The sequence below is a fragment of the Onychostoma macrolepis genome, chromosome 11 (assembly GCF_012432095.1).
Source record: "Onychostoma macrolepis isolate SWU-2019 chromosome 11, ASM1243209v1, whole genome shotgun sequence".
NCBI classification, from domain to species: Eukaryota; Metazoa; Chordata; class Actinopteri; order Cypriniformes; family Cyprinidae; genus Onychostoma; species Onychostoma macrolepis.
In genome coordinates this window covers 7,052,241-7,079,151 of record NC_081165.1, presented here as the reverse complement: position 1 = coordinate 7,079,151, position 26,911 = coordinate 7,052,241, and the positions used below count along the sequence as shown (strand labels likewise).

At 37.5% G+C, this 26,911-nt stretch overlaps 1 protein-coding gene across 1 annotated transcript in view; it reads right to left on the bottom strand.

The window, feature by feature from the left end:
- The window catches only part of syn2b (synapsin IIb), a 127,142-nt gene that overhangs the window by 88,372 nt on the left and 11,859 nt on the right, over nucleotides 1–26,911 (bottom strand). Inside the window, exon 2 of the mRNA XM_058791244.1 lies at nucleotides 1,630–1,687. Coding sequence (XP_058647227.1) covers nucleotides 1,630–1,687 — 58 coding nt within the window. The remainder of the gene's footprint in view (nucleotides 1–1,629; nucleotides 1,688–26,911) is intronic.

Here is a 26,911-nt window from a genome sequence, read left to right as displayed (position 1 = left end):
TTTACTGTTATTACTAGGGTCCCTATGAAATCAGTTTTATTTTTTTTCCCAAATTCCATTTTCTCCATTTTAATCAAAAAAACATGTTGTATTAATTGATATCATGAAACTTACAAAATTTAACAGCAATTTATGAAAAGTTTAACAAGAATTACTATTTATTTTTCTCAAATTATATTTTTACCAAATCCTGTGTTTTCCATTAATTTTCTGGATTAATACTCCAAAGCATCTCCAAATGATTGATTTTACAAAAAGATTGATTTATTTTTTATTATTATTTTTTACAGGAATACTGTAAATAAATTCTGGCAAATATGTTTTCTGGTAAATACTCCTTAAAATAATGTTTTAATAATCATTTTAGTGGTAGTAGTAGTAGTACTATCATTACATAAAATAATATATTTCTGTCACAGTTTCTTTTTCAAAACGTTTATTTTGACAGGTTGTTGTAAACGAAACCACACGTCTGCGCCATTCATTCACATAGAGACACACAGAACATGCAGGATTCATATTTAAATAGTCGTTTGAGGCTTAATATTCACAGACACTAGTCCATCTCAATAATTAATCAATAATCATAATTTAAGTGTACTGACCTACTTTTGATATAGCCATCTAAAATGTGGCAAATTCCGTGACCTTCAGCGTTATACAGATACATTTTTATGGCTGGATTACGCGTTTTCCACATCGCAGAAATCATAGGGCTATATTACTCTCCTTGTGGGGACATTTGGTCCTCATAACATGTGAATACCAATACGTACACACACACACACACACACACACAATTTAAAAATATCTTCTTTGGTTTTCGATGGAAAAAGAAAGTCATTCAGGTTTGGAACAACACATAAATGATGACAATTTTAATTTTTGGGTGAAATATTCCTAATGTTTTTACTATTCTACAGTATATGACTGGTCTCTTTCTTAACACCAGGAACCATGTTAAAAATAACAGTTTTTAAATCGTGTACCATGTTCATAGTGATGCCATAGAATAACCATTTCTGGTTCCTCAAAGCACCTTTCAGTGATCAGTTCTTAAAGAAACCATTATATTCTTGGTGTGAAGAACAATAAAGAACCCTTTTCCACTGTAAAGAACCTGCTGTTCAATGGAAAGTTCCCATGGTTGTTGAATATTCTTCATGAAACCATCAATGGCATTATTTTTAATTTTTAGTGTCCCATTACTACAATACAGCGGCCTCTAGTGATATACAGTCAGGTTGGCACACTGTTTAAACATGTCATCAAAATGAGGGAAAAGATGTTGGTTTCTATTTCTGCACCATCACAGTGAAATCTCATTGCTCCAAAATCCCTCTCCACATGGCTGTACACATTTTACACATCATATCCATTCTGATTGCCTTGATTGTGCAGCATCACACAGAATTCTGCTCCTAGTGAGGACAAATAAATGACTTACTGGAAATGTTTTGCATCATGCCTAGAAAGGATGCAGTACTATGCACTATAATTTAATAATTAACAGAGACTTGTTTGTGGGTGTTAGCAGATTAGTTGAAAGCCGCCAACCCAATATTTAAATGCTTTGTGTGATCAAGCTGAGAATAACACCAAGGTCTAAAGCTATAATAGATGCTTTACCTGCTCAACTTTGACATCATAATCTCCTTGGACCTTCTTCCCACGAAATATCTTTGCCCTGAAAGACAAAAAAGAAAAAAGAAAAAAAGAAAAGAAGTTATTTGTGAATCATTTCATGCATGTTTGTAGTGTTCTATCAGTTTATGCAAAAACAATTCAACATCATTTACAAGCCTGCTGCTATAATGACTGGAAAAACAATCAAATAAACTGCGTAAACTGGCGGCTGAGAAATGATAGCAATGCAAACAGCTGCTGTTTTGATGCAGCGTTCCAATCGTTGGATATGTGCACTCCTTTTTGATAAGTGTGCACATTTCTGCATCTCGCTCATGCTCTCCTTCACTCTCTCGAGCTTGTGTTTGTGTTATATGAGCAGTCACAGAGAAAGCAATTTGATGGCAGGGTAAAGATGAGAAGCAATTGCAAAACAGGCCACAGAAAATAGATAAAAGAATGAAAGAAGGCTGATATCTGATGTGATCCGTATCTTTACACCTCTTTATTACCAAATCCAGGGGCACACCCTCGACATATCTTTCTGAGAATCTGTGTTTGCTTTTGCATAATGTTCCAGCACATAATGCAATATTGTCAGTTAATGTGAAGCAATAACATGCTGACACAATCTCAGTGTAAAACGTTCCCATACTATACGGGTCAGAAGAGATGATTGCACAGAAACAAAGATTGATTGTGCAATGCTGCCATCTAAAGGAAATGCAATATTATATCAGAGAATATAGATGGCAGCATCCTCAATGCACAAATTCATTTAACATTGATTCAGGAATGTTTTGCGCAATACAACAAAGAGAAACAAAGAAAGCAGTTCAATGTCCAGTGCCAGTGAAGCATGCTGATACCACCATTTGGTTGATTTCAATTTTGGCAGCATTAAAAGCAAAACACCTGCATCTCATCAAACAGAAGCTGTTTGGACCAGAAATAATGCCATAATCCAAAACCAATGGTCAAGAGTTTTCCATAGTGTAATGACTGTGTAGACTTGACACCGTGAGGAAAACTAAAATAATGGGGAGAGATGCCAGTTTCTCTTTATGTCACACAGTCCAGCATTGCTTTGTGTCAAAATAAGTGGACTTTGCTAAGACAAGTATCACTATTTTTATGCTGGATAATGCACCCACCCACCCAGAACACAGCGATGTACTGAAAACCATTCAGAGCAACTGATTGGGTAACCAGTCATAACTACCTAGTAACCGAATAGCAGAGCAAAGCACAAAACAGCATAGCAACCACGTAGCAACAGCCACCCACATTACTCCATCATCATCATCATTCTGCTCACATAAGCAGCGCTCAGGAGTATCAGCACTCCAGCATTACACATGTCAGCGGCAGCATTTGTGAGTAAATAAATAAGATAGCAGCTGTCTGTTGGAGAACAGACCGGCTGCAGGCAAACACTAATAAATGTTGTCATCAAATGCATGAGAATTCCCAGACCTGGAAGAAAGGTGTAAAGCTGCTACAGGCTGCGTCATGAACAAGAGCACTAACTACCAGAGAAAATGAACACGAGCAAAAAATAACACTCCCAAAAACATGTTTGCACAGCGATACCATAAAAGAACCATTTTTGGTTTCCCAAAGAACCATTATTTTCTAAGCGTGAATAACATTTTAATAAACTAAAGGACATTTTGTGCAATGGAAATGTTCCACGGATGTTTAAGGCTCTTCATGGACCCACCGATGCCAGTCTTACCATATATGACCTCTCTCATATTGAGTGTAAAATCACGACACACACTGCAGTCCTGCACTGATCAAAGCAGCGTTTGGTGGTCATCAGGGCATGAACTCATACATGTGATGGTGTCCATGACCAGTGAAGCTTCAGCCATGAACTACAGCGAGTCTGGCTGCATTTACTGCAGCTTTGGACCGCTTTCAAATGAACACACAAAAACATGACAGTGAGAAGGGTTTAGGTTTGCTTTCTTATTGTCAGCTCACAGTCAAGTCACGACAACTACAACTGCACTTCTTTGGACTCAAATAACACTAATTTTTACTATGTAATGTTTCTTCTTCTTATTATTTATTTATTATTTTTTAAAGAATACTGTTGCTGGGCTGTAATTATACAGTTGTTGATGCTAAAACAGCACTCTTTCTTTAGAAAATATCTGTTTACTATTATTTCAGTTCAATACATTCATATCTAAATCCTCTTTGTTAACTAACTACTAATAACTACATTTGTAATTCATCATAATGCTTGGACCGTAGAAACAGTGTTCTTGTACTGTAGTATGAAGAAACGAAGAGGAGCCAGCGAGCAGTAAAACGGTCTGACAGCAGTTATTAATCACTCAGGTGAACCCTGCCATTGCTTGCCGTTGTTTGATGGTTCGCTCAAGGAGTCCTGCTGAACATTTGGTAATTAAGTCATTGTTTTTTCTGCAGGCTGGCAGAGGAAAATTCCAAGAAAAAAAATGGAAAGGAAAGCTTGTCGGTTTTTCTTTCTGGTCCGTTGCCAGTTCAGCAGAAACTGACAGCTTTTTGCTAAAACTGAAGTTCTCAGCTCATTGCCATACTGGAATACTCTGGATTATTCTTTCTAATGAGCCAGTGATTAAAGAGCGCAGTCGAGCAGAACAAGCAAGCTATGAATACACATCGATAATCTTTTACAGATTGACAGTGAGAGGAACTTGTAGGGCACCAGCTGAAAAATGGAAGCTAGGGTTAGAAATGCCTTTAAAAATGAAAAATACCACCAGTCTTCAAAATATGAGAGTAATTTATTTAGTTAGTTAGCAACATTTCATATACTTCTTTAAATGATGTCTTTTAAAGAAGGCCTTGTTATTATTCTGATTATTCAGGACAATTGATTTTAATGTAAAGACTGGACATCAAATTTCATTAGAACAATTACTTGTTTTGTGCCATTGCTGTTACTATATCGTGTATTTTAGAACAACTGGAGCAATGTATTGACCAAAAGCAGAACTATCCATTTTGTGCATGTGCTAGAAAATAATTGTAAAAAGTGATGTGGCTTTGAAGCCCTGCAGCAATAAAAACAGTGTCGATCTTGTTTCGAGCTGCAGGACGTCCCTTAGCAAAAAGGGCACATTTCCCACCCAGTTTTCACCCTCTGAAAAGGGAAAGTGATTTGATGCCTCCTCCGCGTCACTGCAGCTTACCAACAGCAGATGAAAGAGGGATACTAATAAGCGTCGACTCCTTTGATCCTGCCATTTGATAGAGGCAGCTGCCATCATTTGTGTGTGTGTGAATGAGGAGAGAAGTGTCCCAGTGAGCCAGTGAATCTCATCTGTGCTCTGGATGAAGCGTCAGAATCACTGCTGCTCATCAAACTATTCTGAGGAGTCAAAAACAACACAGTCACAGTGATGTTAAAATAACATACAGTATGTATGTACACACTGCAGCTAAGATAACGTTTAGTGCTTAATCCTGTTCTGTTCAATGGCTACCGTTAGTTGTCGGTTTCCATCAGGTCAAGAGGTTTTCAGTTTCAAGAAGAAATATCTTCTGTGTTCAGCAGAAGAAAGAAACTCATACAGAATTGGAAGAACTTGAGGGTGAGTAAAGGATGACAGAATTGTTTCTGTGTGAACTGTCTGTCTATAAAAAAAATTATAGTAATAACCACAATTCTACACAGTGTCAAAGTGTAGAACCTAACTGAACAACTAGTTAACAACATCAGAGAGACGCGAGACTCATATGTATTGCCAGATATTTCTAGAGAAGACAGCAAACAAGAACAAGGCCATAATAAACCTAAATAAAACCAAATGCTTTATACTGAAAATAAGGTGAAAACAAATATCACGAACCACAACTGCCACTTTAATAACTCCATAATGGAGCCAAACCCAAACAACAAGCCTGCAAACGCTCATAAGTGTGCATGGCCACACTTCAGCAGAGTGCTCTGCGAATCTAACGAGTCTTTGGTTTCTGTGATATTAAAGGGGTCATAACGTTGCTGAAAAGAACATTATTTTGTGTAATGCAATGTGTTTATGCGGTTTAAGGTTAAAAAAAACACATTATTTTCCACATACTGTACATTATTGTTGCTCCTCTATGCCCCGCCTTTCTGAATCACGCCGGTTTTTACAAAGCTCATCGTTCTGAGAAGCGAGGTGTGCTCTGATTGGCCAGCTATCCAGTGAGTTGTGATTGGCCGAATACCTCAAGCTTGTAACGGAAATGTCACGCTCCTTACCGTATTGTGATGCCGTGTCCCTGCGCGATGACACCAAAACAATAAAACCCACTATAAACGAGGCATTTGTTGCATCCAGTGGGGACATAATTGCTGATTATAATGACTTATACTGTCTTTTTATGCATCGCGCCTCGTAAACATTACCATGTCTGCATTTGTGATCTGAGAAACGACAAACAACAAGCGCTATCTACACAGCTCAAAACTCGCCTTTGAATAGTCAGTGGAAAATTCTTTAAATATGAAAACCTACTTACAGGCTGTTAGTCAGAAGCGTCAGACTGTCCTTGAAAAGTTGGAATTGCCCCACTTTATAAAAACAGTCTTTGAGCAGCTGGCAGCTACTCCCAGGTTCAGGAAATAGTCCTCCGTAAAATGCGCTGCACACACTCTAATATTTGGGTTGAACTGTTCTGGAACAGTGTTGTAAATACAACTTAACCACTGATTTCTAGTTGTGTCCTCTGTTGGAAGCCCAAACAATGTAGTTTCGCTTTCAGAACGAAACACAGCATCTAAAGGACATGGCACCTGCGGCAACAACAATACTACAGCGAGAATAATAGTTACGCCTTCTTTCATTGCGTAGACATTTGGATGGTGTTATGCAAATCTTCCCACACTGTGACGAAGACATGTGGGGTGTGTTTAAATGAGCCGTTTTAGGGGGGCGTGGTCGAGTCTTAACTTTTATAAAGATTATCTCTTTGGTTTGGAGCGAGTCGTGTTTTGCTCACAGACAGAAATGAGTGCTGTGGGTGGTTACCAGGTAGGTACAGTATTCTGGGGGTGATTTGGACATTGCTATGCAGTGATTATGTTGTTTTTGGGTGGATGCTAAGGCATTCTCAGTGAGTTGTTAGGTGGTTGTTTACTAGGTGTTTTTTTTTTTTGGTCCCTTGACCAGTTGCATTTATTTATTTGTTAGATATGGGACTTTAGTTTGTTTTATTGCTTCAGGCACACAGCACTTTAATTGCTTATTGAAATAACAGCACACTTCTGCTCAACAAGCCACTGCATTTGAGAACATTCATGTTCAGAACAAAACAACATTACATGCTGGAATATAATGAGGGTTGGTTTGTACAAATGCACAAGCAATAGTAATATCTTGCAAATAATGTCTCAGCTGAAACGGCTTTCTTTTTTAATGAGTAGGTATTGTTCACAAAAAACACACCAGTGCAAAGCCAGGCCTTCAGTTCTGTTAAAGTTACTCCATTAGTTCTGTGTTTTTATGTTTTATTCATTTCAATCAATGTAGAGTATAAAATTGCTCAGAGCAGCTGAAGTGCAGTCTAATCAGTGCCCTTAAAAAGTACATCCAGTAATGGGAAGCCAATCAATGCCGCTGACAGTCACTATGTCTGCAGTGCGACCTGCCAACAAGCATTCGTATCTTCCATTGAGAGATTCTGGGCTCCTGTTTGAGAACAAGGACACAACATGCACTTGCTGTCTGTAACGTCTGCAGAATTTATAATGACAGTTTTGGGACAGTGCTCTTAAAGGTGAAACATTTAACAGTGAAGAGTTTCTACAGCACAGACTCCAATTATCAGACCCGTGAGAGTCTTATTCATGCTCAGCGTCTGTTCGCCATTCTGCCCGCGGCAATGACAAGAGTGCTAATGAATGTTACACATCATGTCACCAGCGCACACCAGCATGCCATTATCTGAGTATACACTGAACAAAATTATAAACGCAACACTATTGTTTTTGCCCCCATTTTTCATGAGCTGAACTCAAAGATCTAAGACTTTTTCTATGTACACAAAAGGCCTATTTCCCTCAAATATTGTTCACAAATCTGTCTAAATCTGTGTTAGTGAGCACTTCTCCTTTGCCGAGATACTCCATCCACCTCACAGGTGTGCCTTAGGCTGGCCACAATAAAAGGCCACTCTATAATGTGCAGTTTTACTATATTGGGGGTCTGAAAACCAGTCAGTATCTGGTGTGACCACCATTTGCCTCACACATTGCAACACATCTCCTGTCGTATACGCTGATCCCAAACATGCTCAATGGGTGACATGTCCAGTGAGTATGCTGGCCATGCAAGAACTGGGATGTTTTCAACTTCCAGGAATTGTGTACAGATCCTTGCAACATGGGGCCGTGCATTATCATGCTGCAACATGAGGTGATGGTCGTGGATGAATGGCACAACAATGGGCCTCAGGATCTCGTCACGGTATCTCTGTGCATTCAAAAGGCCATCAATAAAAGGCACCTATGTTCATTGTCCATAATTGTCTGCCATCTGCCCTGTACAGTGAAAACCGGGATTCATCCGTGAAGAGAACACCTCTCCAAAGTGCCAGACACCATCGAATGTGAGCATTTGCCCACTCAAGTCAGTTACGACAACGAACTGCAGTCAGGGCGAGACCGCAATGAGGACGACGAGCATGCAGATTAGTTTCCCTGAGACGTTTCTGACAGTTTGTGCAGAAATTCTTTGGTTATGCAAACCGATTGTTGCAGCAGCTGTCCGGGTGATTGGTCTCAGACGATCTTGGAGGTGAAGATGCTGGATGTGGAGGTCCTGGGCTGGTGTGGTTACACGTGGTCTGCGGTTGTGAGGCCGGTTGGATGTACTGCCAAATTCTCTGAAACGCCTTAGGAGACGGCTTATGGTAGAGAAATGAACATTCAATTCACGGGCAACAGCTCTGGTGGACATTCCTGCAGTCAGCATGCCAATTGCACGCTCCCTCAAAACATGCAACATCTGTGGCATTGTGCTGTGTGATAAAACTGCACATTTTAGAGTGGCCTTTTATTGTGGCCAGCCTAAGGCACACCTGTGCAATAATCATGCTGTCTAATCAGCATCTTGATATGCCACACCTGTGAGGTGGATGGTGTATCTCGGCAAAGGAGAAGCGCTCACTAACACAGATTTAGACAGATTTGTGAACAATATTTGAGAGAAATAGGCCTTTTGTGTACATAGAAAAAGGCAAAAACAAAAGTTTATAATTTTGTTCAGTGTATATATATATATATATATATATATATATATATATATATATATATATATATATATATATATATATAAACAATATGATAATATACAGATATATACTATTAGGGTTTTAAGGTTTTAAATGACTGTTTTGACTGACTGTTAGTCTGTTTGTTCCTTAATGACATGCAAAGCTTGATGTTTTGGCTTCTTTTGGAACAATTTTCATTGTCAGAAAACAATATATGAACAAACTGGCATTGTTTTTGTCTGGAACATTAAGTTACGTAATAAAAAATTGACAAAGACCCATTGATTAAATGAAAACAGATAAATTAAAATGTAAAAAAGTGTTGATAACCACCGTAATCACAAGCGTTAATAACACACACTGTAAAGTAGAAAGGCATATGATGAAATAGCGTTCATCTTAAGTAGCCTTTTACTGAAACACCATCATAACAAAATAACAGAAAATGCAACACAAACAACCTAAAGTACCTTAACCAAAAATGAGAAGAACAAAAATTATTTATTTAAAATATAATCATATGTTATGCATCCTACACAAGCACTTTGACACTGGCAGTGTTATTTTACTGTTCATTATACATTGTATGGTAATTTATTGTATGTGCCTACAAATAAATTTTAACCATAAATTTGACAGTATTTTACAGTAAATGTAAATAATTAATAGAATATAATGTGAAACATCACAGTTTTCCAGTGTATAGGTAACTTTCAGTTAATCAGTTAACAGGTTTTTACAAATATAAACTTTTACCACAGATGCATTGCTTAGAAGATCTCGCTTAGAAACAGTCCAAGCCATTGTTGCTAGAGAAGCAAGCGTCTGTACTAATTCTAGAAGGTCATTTTAGAACTAGTAAAGGATGTTTGAGACATTTCTATGCCGTTGCTGCAGAGAGAGAAAGAGAAAGCGTGTGTAATTATCTGTGTTCTGAGCAGTGTTAGTCAGGAGGGTCTCTGCAAATAGCAACATAATTAGTTGAACTACTGATGTTCTCCAGAAGATAATTGGAGAGCCTCTTAAATGGGCAGGACTTTGAAACACATGCTGAATAAATGAAACAGTGATGCTCATGACTGACTGGGCTTGAAATTCGCTGTATCTGTTCCTGTACATCCAGTGCTCGAAGTTAGACACACAGTTAATTAAAGTCTAAAGGCATTTAGTTTGATGTTCATAATCATGTTTCTTGCTTATTGACATTGTGCATTTTTGTCATTAATAAGTGACATCTGTGCTTCCTCACCAGGAGCCACTGTACAAACACTCTGTCCGGTCAGAGGATGATCAATCAGCCATTAAGTAAATGGGATCAGCAGGGCCAAAGCTGCTACAGAAGCTCTAGATTTAGATTTTAGGCACATTATTTCATGCCTGATGAAGTCATTAGATGATTTATCTGTGCTCAGTTGATGTTGTAATCCATTAGAACGGGATGCTCTTCTGTCTTCCCTCTAACCTAGTTTTTTTTTAGTCCAGTGAAAATGTATATTCTATTTAATATTTACACTGTTAAAGCAACTCTGTTACTCACTACAAAAAAGCAAACAAAAACACATCTTGAAAAGCGTGATGAAGCCTATTCAAAGATAGCTAGAAATAAAAATCCCTCTGTTTTTTTTTGTTTACTTATTTATAAGATATGATATCATACATGCAAGAGTGTCATTTTTACCAAAAATCAGCATGTGAGCATGATTGCAAATATAATATTGATTTTATACACCAGTTCAACAAAAAAAAGTAGTTCACATTGAGTGTTAAATTTCAGATACAAAAATTATTATTACTATTAATATTTTCTGTTTCTGAGTAAAAATAAATCACTGAATGTGTTGCAGTGGCAGAAAGAAAAATGTGGTGCAGGCATGAAAGTTACTCCCCATTGAAAAGCATTATATTGAAAATCGTGCTGAGTGACTGTCTGTGAACACAAATCAATTGATTACAATTTTGTGACTATGTCTCAAAATGCTGTGAGACTGGGTTGAATGATAAAGGGGCCCTGCATACTAAATAGAAGAAGTGTGTCCCAAAACATATGTTGAAAAGAGTGAGTCCACAGATGGTGTACTATTTGCAGTAGATTTTTGAGGTGTGGATCCGTTCACACTCTGTTGGCTAATATTATGCCCACAACCCACTGCACCTTGGAGAAGGATTCGGTTCAGAACTACAAACATGGACAATAAGTGTTAAAAAAAACTACAAACATGATGGATGTGCACCACCAAGATTTAAGTAGTTGCTGCGTTCCATTTGCATATGGAAGTTGGAAATACCAAGTCGGATTTATTTTTCCATTACAGACCTAAAGGTACCAGCATAAAAACACACAAAGTAAAATATCGTTGAATTATTGTTATTAAAAAAATATTGAGGTTGTCAATACTGAACACCCCTAGAGGGGTGCTGTGTTTAGTGTTCTAATGTCGCGCGCCTCGCGTCCAGTGTGGACATGTTAGTGTGTTGTTCGCGATTTACATTATTCTATCATATATTTTGTAATATTTGCTTTGTTTCATTTTTGTACTGTCAGCACTGTCTCTTGAAAGAAAACCTCTTGAAAGTTATTAGATGATTCATCTTCATTCAGTTGCTTATGTAATCTTAGTTCTGCAGAAACTTGTTTCTGCTCCTGTGATGTGTCTGTAATGCTCAGAATGCTACACTAGCAATATAAAACGACTTCAGAATACATATTACACCCGCGGGCATCTGTTCTGATGTGATCAGAGAGCTGCATGGCATAGGTGGGAATTCAGTGAACTGAAATTCATTACTTTCCTGAAGGTGCCCTAGTCGAATGCTAGAGATCAGTCAGACTGTCCTGGATGACTTCAGGTGTCTCTAGGTCTCTGATGAAGTGAGGTGTTCCCGTGGCTACTGTTTCCATGGTGATTTCTCAATAGTTGTTCTAGATGATGGCCACCCATCAAATGTGCGCATCTTTCTGTGAGCTCGTGTAAGGCAGTGTCTTTGAATGGTGCTCTTTGTATTTGCTGTGACATTATCCTCTGAAATCTTGACAAATCGCAGAAAATCCAAATGGTAATTTCCTGCTGTAATTAGTGTACACATTCGGTGTTGACAGAAATGTTAAAAGCTAATGCATTTCTTGATGTAGAATACAAATCTTATTTTGGTTTTGATGCATTTCATCTTTTTAACTGCTTTCATTACAACCAAACAGAGCAGCAATGTTCTTGCAAGTAGATGAGCCCCCAAAGAATAGTAAAGTGTGCATTTCCTGCTATTGCGTAGTGTAGAACATTCTGACTGTATTTTTTGGCAATGTATCAGATGTTTATTACCTTAAATGACCTTAAAGGGGTTTATTTTGAAATCACGGCTCTCTGATTGTACTTTATTGTGGATATTACACAGCTACTTACCAAATACAACTACAAGAAGTTACCAGCAACAACAGTTAATTATGGAGTTCACTGGTCCTTTTACAAAATTTTTTTAAAAAGAAATAACAATAAAATAAATTAATAAAAAAAAAAAAGCTGCAACAACAGTTAATTATGGAGTTCAATTATGGAGTTTTCCTTTTACAAAAAATAAAATAAAAATAAATAAACAAATAATAAAAATGCTGCAACAACAGTTAAGTGTGGAGAATTGGAATATTCTAATTAAATATATTTTAAAATTGAACCCCAAAATCAATGTAGAACCAACTCAAAGGAAGTACATTTAAATAATATTTGTTTAATGGCATCTTTTGCTTAACCGTAATATATAAAGATTATTTTGATAAATGCCTGTGTTGCTGCTTTTATGTTTGTTTTTTAGTTCTGAAATCATCATAATGCAAAGCTGATGCTGATAAACTTTTTTTGCTTCAAATCGTAGATTGTAATGAGATTCCTCACAGAAATAATTTGGTTCAAGTCTTCAACTGTTTATTAAAGAACCAAGGCTGCTGAAAATGGGAAAGCAAAAAATGGGCTGCATATATTTTTTTAATATTCTAAGTCCTAGTTTCTACAAAAGAGACTCTGTTCCAAAAAAATAAAAATAGATGGAAAAACAGCCAGCAACACCTTTTCCTCAGCACTGGATGTGCTGAAACACATTGCTTCTAGATGTACCAAGAACATCCCTAGTGAGATCCAAACCTGCAGTCTTTAAGGTTTCTTCATATTCTGCTATTGGAGCTACAGCAGCTCAGATGCCTCGGATGAGCAGCACAGCGACTGGTTACCCTCCAGCTCGTGTCTCCAGACGTGGGCCGGACTCATGACGAGCGGGGTGTGGTCACAGGAGAAGTGTGACGATGGCCTTCTGAATGCAGCCATAAATCCAAGTGTTTGCTCAGTAGTCTGTGTGCGTGCTCTGCCCATCCTCCTGCTGTGTAACTTTGTTATTACAGTCAAACACACAGGTGACCTGATCCCAGCTCACTCGCCTCATTCCTCTTCTGAAACTTTCGAGTGGTTCATCTCTCAGTGCCCAAAAACCAATAAACAAGACCAACCCATCCAGCTTGGCCAAGTTATTTACGTTTTGGTATATTTTCTTAATAAAATGATAAAAGTGATCAAATGTATGCCTTGAATGCCCAAATGCATAAATGTAAATGTAAATTTTACAAGTGTGAAATAGGAAAAATGGTGAGTAAGGGGCCGTGTAAAAAAGTCCACACACTGCATAAAAAATGAAAACACATTTTGACTGGTAACGATGGTCATCTGTCATTTCATGACGACACACGCAACACGACACTGCATAAATTTAAAATGTAACAATAGGTTGTAATAAGCTGCGTGCGTTTTAAGGGCTGTCTCAATTGCGAAATCTTTCCAGTGCACTGCCTGAAAAATCCCACAATGCACTGTAAAAACTATATGCTCCCTTACCGGAAATTATATCACATTTCATATACCACATGAGCCAATTTGATAAATATAATGACGCACGATAGAAGATGTGAAAAGACAAACCCTTTTTTTATATATTTCAGCATAAACACTAGAGCTGGGATTTGACACAAATTTCTCGATTCGATTCGATTCTCATTCACAAGCTTGCGATTCGATTACCAATTCGATTCGATTCAATATCGATTATTTTGGATATATATCAGGTACAGTACATGCCAAATTTTCTCAAGGAAAAAAATCTCTCAACTAATGCTGTAAAATATACATGAGAGTCAGTTCGTACTACATTACTATAATACTGAAGGTTAAAATGGACTGATTTGTTAAAATTACACTTAATGAAGTTTTTAAAATAATAAAAAACTTTATTTGTTTGCATTTATTGTTTGAATACTGCAATACAATGGACAGAATTTGAAATCTGAGACTTTGTTTCATATTAAAAGTACCAAAGCACAATGCTTATTGCGATATATTGGATGGGAAGTGACCTTCAACGCTCCGTCCGTTAACTGAAAACAGACTAGACTAATCGATTCTTGGGATTTAAGAATCAATATTGTTCCGTAAAAGTGAGAATCGATTAATATCGAGATATCAATATTTTTTACCCAGCCCTAATAAACACACATTGCTAGACAGGTAGTGAACACATCTAGTTAACATTCATAATTAATATTCGGCTGAAATGTTGTAAGGACATGCAAAAAATAATGTGTTTAAAGAGAATAAAAATAATATCAAAAAGAAATCAGTCCTGCCTGTTGTTGATTAATTCCTGCGGTGTCATCCTATGTTGTCCACTGATGTCGTACATAGCCATCTCACCGGAAATTGAGTAAGCATTGTCCCAATGTGCAGTTTACTTACTAACTGACCGGATTCGTGCACATGATGTGCTGATTGACGAGGTCAGGAGGCAGGGAGCTGATTGAGCTGACCCTCGGAGACAGGCTGTGATGTGCTTATTTTGGAGGGAAATTTGGCAAAAATGAGAGCTGAATCAGTCTGTTCTGGGTCATTTGAGGACGGTGTTCTGTCTTTTTTTATTGCTGGCATGAGTCCCATGAGTTTTTGGGAAAATGTAATTGTGCTACGAAGTCTAAGAAAAGAGGACAATTATCATGACAGGAAGAAAGCTCAGGCGCGCTCTAATCAAATCCCAGCATATTGAAATCCTACAGACAATCCAATTGTGGCGTCAGTAAGCATATCCATCCCATGTCTGTACCTGCGAAGCAGAAATGTGAATTACATTAAGACTCCACTGATCCTGACCGTCCAAAGACTCTGGCTGGCAGCTTTGATGCCAAAATACTCTTTGATGTGACAATTATCTTGTTACAGTCTATAAGCATTGATTAGGTTTGCCTCTTGAGATGTATTTATATCATCCATTTTGTTTTTTACTGGTTAAACTGTCTCTGGTAGTTGTACATGGAGAAGCGTTTTGAATTCATTGATCAGCAGTGATTTGTGACGACCTGCAGGTGTAGATCACCAGTGGTGCTTCAACCTGGATCAATCGGGATTGCTTTTAGATTTATGACATCATTAAACAGGCCAGACGTTCCACTATTCTTCAATGTGCAGACAACTGTAAGTAAGCTATTTATAGTTTGACTTCCCTGAATCTTGTAAAATCTGTGGCTTAAAGGGATAGTTCTGTTCATTTACTCACCCTCAGGCCATCTACGATGTAGGTGACTTTTTTCTTCAGTACAATATTAAATAAGATTTTTAGCTCTAACTGTGATCTCTGGTGATTCATAAAATGCAAGACAGCATTTACTGTCTCTTAAGAGTCAAAAAAGCATATCAGGAAACACAAAATGAATCCCCGTGGCTCCTGACGATATACTGAGGTCTTATGAAGCGAAACATTCGGTCTGTGCAAGAAACTGAACATTACATATAACATTATTACCTGTAATCCAGAGCCTCACACCGTGTCCTAACTACACGCGACGCGACACGCGATAAAAGGTATCTTTTCCATTTTAATCAGAGTTTTTGTCCTAACTAGCCGCGACGGCAACATGCGAAATTTCTAATTTACAAATGGTTTCTATTTCCGCAACATCGCGGCTGGAACAACAACATACAAACTATATGACAGTAGATAATATCAGGTGGATAAGTACTTTATTCAAAGTTAAACGTGTCCAATATAAGTTTAAATATCATATTGGGTGACCTTATAGCCATACTGAAAGCAGATAGTTTGCCTCAGTTCTTGAAAATAAATTAAAACAAATATATACGTTGAAACCGTGAATCGCTTCGAACCAACAAGTGTATTCCATGACAAAGGTGTTATCAGCCACTCAGTATGTACATTTAATGATGTTAAAAAAGTTTAATATTTATGAATGAATTATAAACGTATCCATTTCCTTGCAAGAGCAGTGCGCTTTAAGAGAGCCCGCCCACACGCGCTTCTGATTGGCTGTGATATTTGATTGATTCTGTCGCGTCGCGTCTGGTGTGGACACCCAAATTGCTTGTCGCTGGAATCTTGTCGCGTCGCGTGTAGTTAGGACACGGTGTCAGGCAAAAGCGGAATGTCTGATTTGTTTCTGTGAACTGGCTCCTTCGGACAATTTGTTTCAATATATTCTTTCCAATAACTGATATGTACATCTATTTATCCACCAATCCATATCAATTACATAGCAAGACCGTAAGCACCTTAGCAACTACCAAAGCCTGTGTCCCTTCAAACTTCTGAAGTTTACATACAGTAAGATTTATATTATCTTCACACTAACATTAAAACTATTTAACAATAAAATTCCAGTCAAAACAATGCAACAAATAGTTTGCCTTGAAGAACCTTTCTTTTCTAATTATTTTACAATTCTGTTTGGTTACATTAGTGACAGAAATTATTCACTGCAGCTTTAAAACAGCAATGTCTAAATTCTTTTTTAGTACCAATGGAATCCAATTTTTGATCCACAATACAACATTCAAACTGATGAATGTAAAAAAAAAAAAAAAGAACAGTTAATTGATTTTTAGCAGAACAGTGAATCTCATTTAGCGGTCAGTGTCTATTGTTTTGAATTGTTTTCTGTTTGACTGTGTGAATGTGTTTTTGGCAGATAACATGTCTTTGTGATGGAATGAGTGGGTTTCCTGCGAGTCAGAAGTGTGTTGACTGGAATATCACCGAAGGCCATCAGAATGCATGCAGTGCTGCCCAATGACTTTGCAGTCCTCTGGAGGGCAAGAGTTAGGCAGACATTGTCCCCAAAGAATATTCAGTGGCTGGCGGGCCAAAGACACAGTCTATTTAATACTGGCCCTGTGGAGCCACTACAAGGCGTGACAGCATGAGCTGGTATTAGCTGCCTTTCATAATATAGTGCAAATATAAGCCGGGTTATTAGACCTCCCATCTGCACTCAACTGCATGGCAGAATGACTTTATACTTCACAAGCATTTGAAGGAAATTATTAGCTCAATTTCTTTATAGTGAATTAGTGGTAGATGCATATCGTAAAGTGTACATTTCAGTATTTGTGTTACAATTACAACGTATGGTACACCTTTGTATTTACCCTGAAATTGTGCATATTAGTATCTTCTGTGTACATATTAGTACCTAAATTGTAACTATTAGCACCTTTTGAAAGGGTATCTCCCCAGAGACAGAGGGTAGCCACAAGAATGCAGCTAATCAAACAGTTCGACTAAGAGGTAAATAATTGAGGAAAACTAAAGTCCCAACTATGATTGGAACAGTGCTTTTGTACAACAGTTGCATAAGCAGAAGTTAATACTGAGTAACTGACATTTTAGACACAATGTTGCCAGCCCTTAAGAAAATGAACCATGATTTTACAAATAAAACCAAAAAACCATGGTTACAGTAGTTAAACCATGGTAACCACAAATTAATCATAGTTTAACTATGGTATTTTTATTAAAACTGTGGTTATGCAAATGGCAATCAATTAAAAAAAAAAAAAAACCTGGTTACTACACTTTTACTACAGTAAAACCATGGTTAATTTTCGTAAGGGAGTTACTTTCTCAGCAGAACTATCTCAGCTCACAATACTAGTGTTTAGTTCCTGTATTATTCTGTATTTTTAACAAATTGGTTGAGTGAATAATTCAATGAAGACAGTCATTTCCAGTAGTTCTGAAATGAGTGAATTATTCACAGCTGACACACAAACTGGAGTAGCAATGTAACCTGCAAGAAAAGTTACTGTAAAACCCCACCACTAATACATCGACAGACCGTCTGGAACAAATGCAGGCAGGCGTGCTCGTAGAAGACCTGTGTTGCACATTCTACGCACTGTTTTGCAGATGCAGTTTGCAGATGTAATGACTCATTCACAGTCGGTGCTTCTGCTGAGGCGAGAGTCTTAATGCATGGAGACAATGCAGAACTTCTCATTAAATATAACACACTGATGAATTTGACTTATGATATGATTATCTCTATACAAAGCTTGTGTAATGTCAGTGTTCATTTGTGTAATTTACTATACCATGACCTACCAGGTCGACTGATCACTTGACAGTCATTTCCTTTATAGAGCATTTGAATGCTTGAACAAGATCCAAGTAATATACAGCGTATGATCCATAAATACAGCATGAATATATGCCCTACCTCTATACCTATGCATTTTTATCTTTGCTGATCAATATTTGATTTATCTTGACTAAAAATAATAATAATAATTTGGACCTAGATGAATATTCGGTCTGCTAGATGAATATATTTAGTCTGATCATTTAGTAAATACAACACATGTCATCAACAAGACAATGAGCAATAGTAATTATTCACGATTTACTTAATGTAAGGGTAAATATTCCACACCATATTATAATCTCAGACCTGCAAAGAGCAGTCTTCTTATCAAGAAGCATTACTGCTGTGTAGGAGCTGTATGGCTCTTGGCTCTCTGGTTTTGTGTGGTTTAGTCCATGTCGTACTGGATGCTGTGGACTCAAAGATAGAAAGTGAGAGCTGCGGTCAAATCCACCTTTAGTTACAGCAGATAATACAGCTGATAGCAGCAAACACATCAGCACAGCATCAGCTGCTTTATCAACAGCAATTACGACAGTAGAGCCAAAGATCTGCCCTCCTATCAGAGGTGATAGTGAGGTTCAGTACTTCCTCGACACGTGCTCACTATAACTGCTGCAGAGATAAGAAATAAACACACACCTCATTACTGAACATCTATCACACTGTTAAAACAGTGTTACAATCTCAACAGGCTCAAGTCATGATTGAGAGAAAAGCATCATAAATATGTATTTAATGAGTGGACGTTGAATTTAAAATAAAAGTTAGCTTTAAAAAACAAATCGTCAGAGGAAATCAATGCAATACCATAGACCCACACTGGAGTAAAACGTGTGTCAATCAGCCCCAGTCTTCTCGAGATCGTTCTTACATTCTGATATTTCTGAACAGTTTATTAGGCCTGTCACATTGACATATTGAAGTCTGTCAAAGATTACTCTCTTTTTTCACTAGGATCAATGCTCTTCTTTGATTTCTCTCTAGTTCAGCCAGGAGTTCCCCAAGCGCTGAAGGGACTTCAATGATGTGAGATTGCTTTACAAATATTGTGTTTCACAATATCAAACCACTGTCTGCATTTTAATTTTCTTTCATTTATTCTCTCTCTCTTTGTGGTTTCTTCTCAGAATGAATCATTGCTAGTGAACATGCATCTCATATCATCAGCTCAGCGGTCTGAGGGCAGAGACACCACACACCGACATAAACAGAGCAACAGAGCTCGACATTAAAGTACTGTGTATGTTCTCTGTCAACTGATTTAGGGATAACATGTAAATCTTTCTACACAGATTTTACCATGAGCTTCAAGTCTGTGTGATTCTAGTGGACTGCATTACCCATAATTAAGAAGTGAGAGCTGGCAATTAGTAATAAGTTGCTTTTACCATGGAAACAGGGATCTCAGGAGCTCTGCAGTGTCCACAAATGACATCACTGTGATTCCATCTACCTACATCTGAATATTTCTCAATGAACATAATCAATGACTAAAAATCACCTGTTTACACCTTTGTTTTTTCAAGTTTTGGTATCTGGTTATATTATTTGCAGTGATTCACGGCACGAGCAGTTCATTCAATCAGAATTTGTTGTGTTGTTATTCATCTGGTTTTGTTTCTGAATTTGTTTTGAAGGATTCTGTGAAATGCCTGAAGAAAATGAGAAAGATTCTTCCAGAAACCAAGGCAGTGTGAGCACTCACTGTTGAGCTCTTTATTGTAGAGTTGATTGAGCCTTGATTTTCTGCACTCTAAAAACTCTTCAGTCAGGTAATCAGTTATTTTCCTCAGGTGGTAATATCAAAATTATAGACATATCTATCATCAAAAGTGACTAGTAGAATTGTTACAAACTGTTAAAAAAGGAAGTCTTAGAGGAGCTACATTAAAGCGCTATGCCTTTAAAGGAACAGATTTTGAGAAATGTAACATTGCATCACTTGCTCACCAATGGGTCGTCTGCAGTGAATGGGTGCCGTCAGAATGAGACCACACTACTCCAGTCTATCAATTTACATCTTCAGAAGTGAAAAGCTGCATGTTTGTAAGAAGCAAATCCATCATTAAGACATTTTTACCTTCAAACTATCACTTCTGGCTAAAATATCCATAATAATTAATCCATAGTTCATAATTCATAATAATGTTTCCTTCAGTGAAAAAGTGCATCTGCTCAAAATCCAGCCACATATTTGTTTAGAGCTGTTTTGTCTTGTAAACGCTGCTTGATCTGCAGATTTCTCTCCTGATTCAGACCAGAACACTTTTTCACTGCAGGAAGCGTTATTATGGATTATATTTTAGTTATAAACGTCTTAATGCTGGATTTGTCTCAGCTTTTGTCTTCTCCAGATGTTAACTGATGGACTGGAGTGCTGTGGATTATTGTGATGTTTTTATCAGACTCTCATTCTGACGGCACCCATTCACTGCAGAGCATCCATTGCTGAGACACTGATGCAGAGACACATTTCTACAAACCTGATGAAGAAACACACTCATCTACATTTTGGATCGCCTGAGGGAGCTGACATTTTCAGAAATGTTTCAGTTTTGGTAAAGTGGTTTACTATGCCTTTTTTAAGATTTATTTTCGGCATTTAAACATACTATTGCTTAACTTGTTTAAACTGTTTTGCATTTACATTTCATGTCTATGTATGTCTATGCATGTTTTCTCAGTGCAGCTGTTCACCTTGAGAGACGTGATAGTACGCTCTACATTATCTCAGATCTTTAATAATAATTCTCCCCAGTGAGAGGTTTCCACTCCTCAGCAGTTTATCTGTCGAGCAGCTCAGTGAGTCACACAGTGTTTGTTATCAGAGTAACACTGCTGTAAAGAGAGTGTGATCAAAGCACTGGCCGACACACTCACGCTTCCTACGACACGGCCGCTCATTAAACCACTGCCACACCGCACCGCCAGAAAGGTTACAACTCACTCTCCTGTTCAGCTGAGCCGATCTCTGCCGGATCACGGGTCACACAACACTCCTCTACACCAGCCGCTGACAAATGAGGATGAACCAGAGGAGGAAGAAAAGAAGAAACCCTTCGGAAATCATGCTTCATCCAGTTTTGAGTCTCTAAATCGCCATGTAAAAAGTAATAGCATATTTGATCAGTAATATTTCCCTGCATCTTTCTAATAGTGCTGTCAAATGATTAATCGCGATTAATCGCATCCAAAATAAAGTTTTTGTTTACATAACATATATGAGTGCACTGTTTATGTTTATTATGTATAAATAAATACGCACACATGCATGTGTATATTTAAGAAAAAAGTGTTTTAAAAGTATTGTGTTTATATTTTAAATACATATTTATATATAATATAAATTATATGATTATATTACATTTTCAAAATATATACTGTATGTGTATGTGTTTATATATACATAATACATATACACAATACACATACATATATTATGTGAACAAAAACTTTTATTTTGGATGCAATTAACCGTGATTAATCGTTTGACAGCACTACTTTCTAAACATGTTTTTCAAAGTATTTCACATTAATCATGACATTTTTGTAATTGTAAATAGACATAAAGTCTTTATCACACTGCAAAGGTGGCACAGAAGCACTTCTAAAGTGGCTTTCAGGTGTCTTTAATGTCTTTCACAGTTTAATGCTGCTTAGAGGTGACTTTAATGCATTTACACAGACACAATTACAACTGTATGATTTGATACTAGAGGCTGAGGCTGGTCAGAGCAGGCTTTTATTCTGCATTACGTCTTTGCACTGAATTCTGAGCAGGCACAGAGCAGCCTTAAAGGGGTGGTTTACTGCGATTTCACTTTTTTCATTTTAAATAGTGTGTAATGTTGCTGTTGGTGCATGAACAGTATCTGCAAAGTTGCTGCGCTGAAAGTTCAACGTAAGCGGAGATATCGTCTTTTAAAAATCAGGAAGTTACAAAAACGACTCATATGGGACTACAACGAGATACTTCCCGGGTTGCATACGTAAAAAACCCATAAATTTGCATCAACCCCTCCCTCCGGAACATGCAAAAGAGGGGGCAAGGCCATGTTCTGCGGCTTTGTCGAAGAGGAAGAGTTATAGTGGAGAGTTGTAGCCATGCCGTCGAAACGGTGTTATTTTCACCCAGCTGTCAGGTCTTCTGTGTTCGGGCTTCCTACGGACGCTGTAGTTCGTCAACAATGCTTAAAATTTATGTTTGATTATGTTCCTGACAATTACAATCCTAATTCAGCTCTCTGTGCTGCGCATTTTACGGAAGACAGCTTCCAGAATCTACACGAGTTCAATGCTGGATTCACACAGAAACTATTACTAAAACATGGAGCGGTTCCAGCTTTAAAACCAGAGGCAGCAGTTGCTGTGAGTAAGATTTCATCATTTTAAATGTATTTTCCATGTATACTTTATGACGTAATTTTTCGATTTGATCAAGAATGTAAACACAAGCCAGCGCTGTTTGGTTATAGTAGCCAGTTAGTTCGATGCTATTTTGTGTGTATAAGACAAATGTGTACAAACTTCAAAAAATGATATGTAATCACAACAGCAAACTTCATTCAGAAACGTTTGTAAGAGCCGTGCTTGCGGAAGTTCTGCTTGACTCTCTTCATTACCGCTTTCTGGGTCTGATTCTGGCTCAAACTGATACGGCAATATTGACACCATTATTTACATTTGACCGCAGCACATGCAGCTGTCGCCCGTGAAGGTGATGGGCGTGAAGTTTCCGGACAATGTGCAGTACGCAGTTTAGCCAATCACAACACACCGGCCCAACTGACCAATCTGAGCCCATCGCCTGTTTCTGAGGGAGTGGTTTCAGAGAATCAGGACGTCAACCGGTCGTTCAAATGACGGAGGAGAAAGCGGCTTACAATAAAGGTGAAATATATGAAAAATAAGGCGTTTTTTAACAAACGAAACACGAAGACATGATATATTGCACCCCATAAACACAATCAAGCAAAGAAAAAAAGCAGTAAACCACCCCTTTAACTCAGCTGTGTAAAGAGATCTTTAATGCTTTTCTTTAAGGCTGCTCTGTGAATACACAGTGTTGCATAATTAAGCCTGCTCTGACCCGCCTCAGCCCCTAGTATTAAAGTGTAGTTGTGATCGGAGTGTAAATGCATTCATGGCACCTCTGAGCAGCATTAAACAGTCTGTGTAAAGACACCGAAGTGCCACTTCAGAGGTTTTTGCCTCTTTTGTCTGCATTTGATCAAAAATAGTAATACAGTGGAATATTATTCTAATTTAAAACAACTATGGTGGCAAAGGTGTTAACTGTATTGTGTTTGAGTGTGATTGTGTGTGTATGAACATCATGTGTGTGAAGAGCAGAATGAGTGTGTGTGTGTGTGTGTATCTGTCACAGCACTCAGTCACATTATTTCTCATAATCTCCGCTTGCATAAACACAGCCTCGTTCAGTGTCAGGCTGGAGGATGACAGCACGCTGACAAACCTGATTTACACAAACGCCACTTCATGGCCAGCCTCTTTGTCTGAACATTCATCAAGGATACAGTTACACTTCATGATTATTTGACATTATCTGAGAAGGAGAAATGGAAATCACATCTTCATTTCCAACATCAGACGGCATCTGTCCATTTCTGACATGACATTTCAAAAACTGATTTTTACACGCTTCTTTTTTTGACTACCTATTTCTTAGGATTTTATTTCAATGTTTTCTTTTTACACCAATTTTGCTGTCCACCAGATGGGAATAAATCATAAGTTTAGTCACTTAGTAAATTTGCAGTAGGCCTGATTTGAGGAATCATTCATGTCTGGATCGTAAACGGAGCAGGACGACACACGCTTAACTTCAATACTTAGTGCTGGAGATTTGATCACATCACTAACACTAACAATTACCAAATACATATTACATTATTCATATTCAATTTATGTTAATGTTCTGTATTCTTAGTCATTTACAGCATTATTTTGAAGCAATGCATGATTTAAAAAATCATGTTTATGTCAATGTGTTCCTGCCAACATCTCTCAATGTCAAAATGACTGACATTGAGAGATGACACAGAACTACACTAAAATTAGATGAGGCATAAGATGAGCTTGTCTATGTGAATCATTTCAACGCAGAAAACGTGATACAATATTTCATTATTTCTGCAAGATGGATAGTAGACTAAATAATGAACATCAAATCATTTTCTTTCCACACAGAGCTGTAACATCACACCAGTTCAGCTCCTGCCTTTCTCACACATTGTTTTTGGCCACATAAAAAAACCAAGACGAGTGTATCTGCTGACAAACACATCTGTGTGCATCTACACAGGAAGGTCTTCAGGCTGTTTGTTTACTAAAGTGCACAATGGGATTTTTTTCTTCTTGCAGTTTGTCTTACTTCAGATTGGAAAAGCTGTAGCCTGAGCTGAGTTGCTTCTCAATCAAATGTATGACTGTCCATGCAAGCTAACTGAAGCATTATGGGTTTTATTTGTCGGAGTGGGCTGATAGCTGCGGGCGAGAGAGCACAACACACTCATACAGGCCCTGATCTATCAAACTGAGCTATGAGGATTATTCATGAAGTAAACACGGTATACAAGACGACTGGGTGCATTTCTGATGCTGTAGTCATATTAGACTGACTTCAGTTTTTGTTTCAGAGGCAGACTGTGCATTATGGAAGCTTATTTCTGCCAGGGATTTAAAAAAAAAAGAAAGAAATTTCTTTTTTTTTACTCATGTTTCACAGTTAACATATCACAATTCTTTTTGTTTCCAGCACAGAATAGAAACTGTGACTGTAACTGTGACTTTTAATCTCACAATTCTGACATTTATTGACATGTAACTGTTAGTAAATGTTCTTAAACATTTAAATTATTCACTTTATCATGAACCACACAGAACAAATAATATGTAAATATACAGTATGTATGTATGTATGTGTATATATATATATATACAGTATATATATATATATATATATATATATATATATACAGGGCCTAAAATTAACACTCGCCAAATGTGCATAAAAATCAGCGTTGGTGAGTAAATGTAACAGTGTCAGTCGCCGATTGGCGGGTAAAACTTTTCTGAAATATAACAATGGAATGTAGTGGGAACAAAAGCCAGTTTTAAAAGGGATTCGCTGTTTCTGACGTAAGCGAATAAAATAATATTTTCCTAAAATGAGCTCATCGTGATTAGCTGTTCTGTCATAAGAGACAAGAGCGAATCAAATAATAGGATACAAACGGGCTGATAAGGTCAGAGCAGTGTGATGACCAGTTTGTCCCTAGACACGGTTCTAATAACCTTTACCTGAGAAGATATTGCTCATTTCGGAAGATTAACTTTTCCCTTCTATATTCTTCATAACCCAAGAATGTGGTAACCTTTTATAGATTTTAGATTTCAATTTCATTTCTAATTTTATAGGTCCCTCCATGCAGAAAGAGATCAGGATGGCCCCCACCCCCTTGGCCCCCTTCAGATTTTCAGTTCGGTAATCCGGCCCTCAAATGAAGCTAACTATAGCCCTGCTCTAACCCATTAACATGTGTGTGGGGAAAAATACGCACCACATTCGCACTGCAAACTGAGTATGTGTGAAACAGGCGTAATACAATGGCCTGCTCCGAAAACATGCAAAGGACAAGAATCTCAACGTTTTTTAGGGACAAAAAAAGATAAATCAGTAAAAACATTGTAAATATGTTCAGTCATTGTATTAGCCTATAGCAATAACTGCCTGCTTTTGCAAAAAGAGTTTCATGGCCGGTAAATTTTATCATGTCACTGGCCATTGGCAGGTGTGGCAAAAAGTTAGTTTTAGGCCCTGTATATATATATATATATATATATATATATATATGTGTGTGTGTGTGTGTGTGTGTGTGTGTGTGTATACATGACTTAGGCTGAATAGGAAAATGGACAGTTTTATATGTAAATGCATTAATGACAGCAGAAGTGATTTATCAGCTGAACAACTCCAAATTTAAAAGTCCAAATTTAATATAGTCTGGGTCATATTTTTCTTTACATCATGGTTTTTCAGGATGAGCTGATGTCTATTAATCTGTACAAATAAACTCACTTTTACCAAGCAACAGATCAAGATGAGTCTGTAGAGTTTGACTATATATGGCTTCTGTCAGCAAAAGTTGACAAGTCTATTCATTTTGATTTTCTAGTATGCATATATTGTTCACTTTTAACAGTTTTCTTAGTTGTCTTTTTTAATACTCCTATGTGTGTGTGCATGTGTGCTAAACACAAACATTATTTCACAATGTTTTTATTTTCAGTTTAGTCTGTCCTCTTCTCTGCTGATGGTTTCTTAATAACATTTTCTCTGTCGAGGTTGAATGCATTCGAATGCAGTTTGATCTGCAGTAGCTGGAATGAAATGTCAAATGCTAATGGAGACTTTCCTGATGCTGTTCACTGAACACTGCCGTCTGCCAGAGCTGCTGAACTTCAACCCCAGCCTGCTGAAAACTATAGACACGAATGAATGCAGGAGTCAAACACATCCCGTGAAATGACTGGACCTAATTGCAG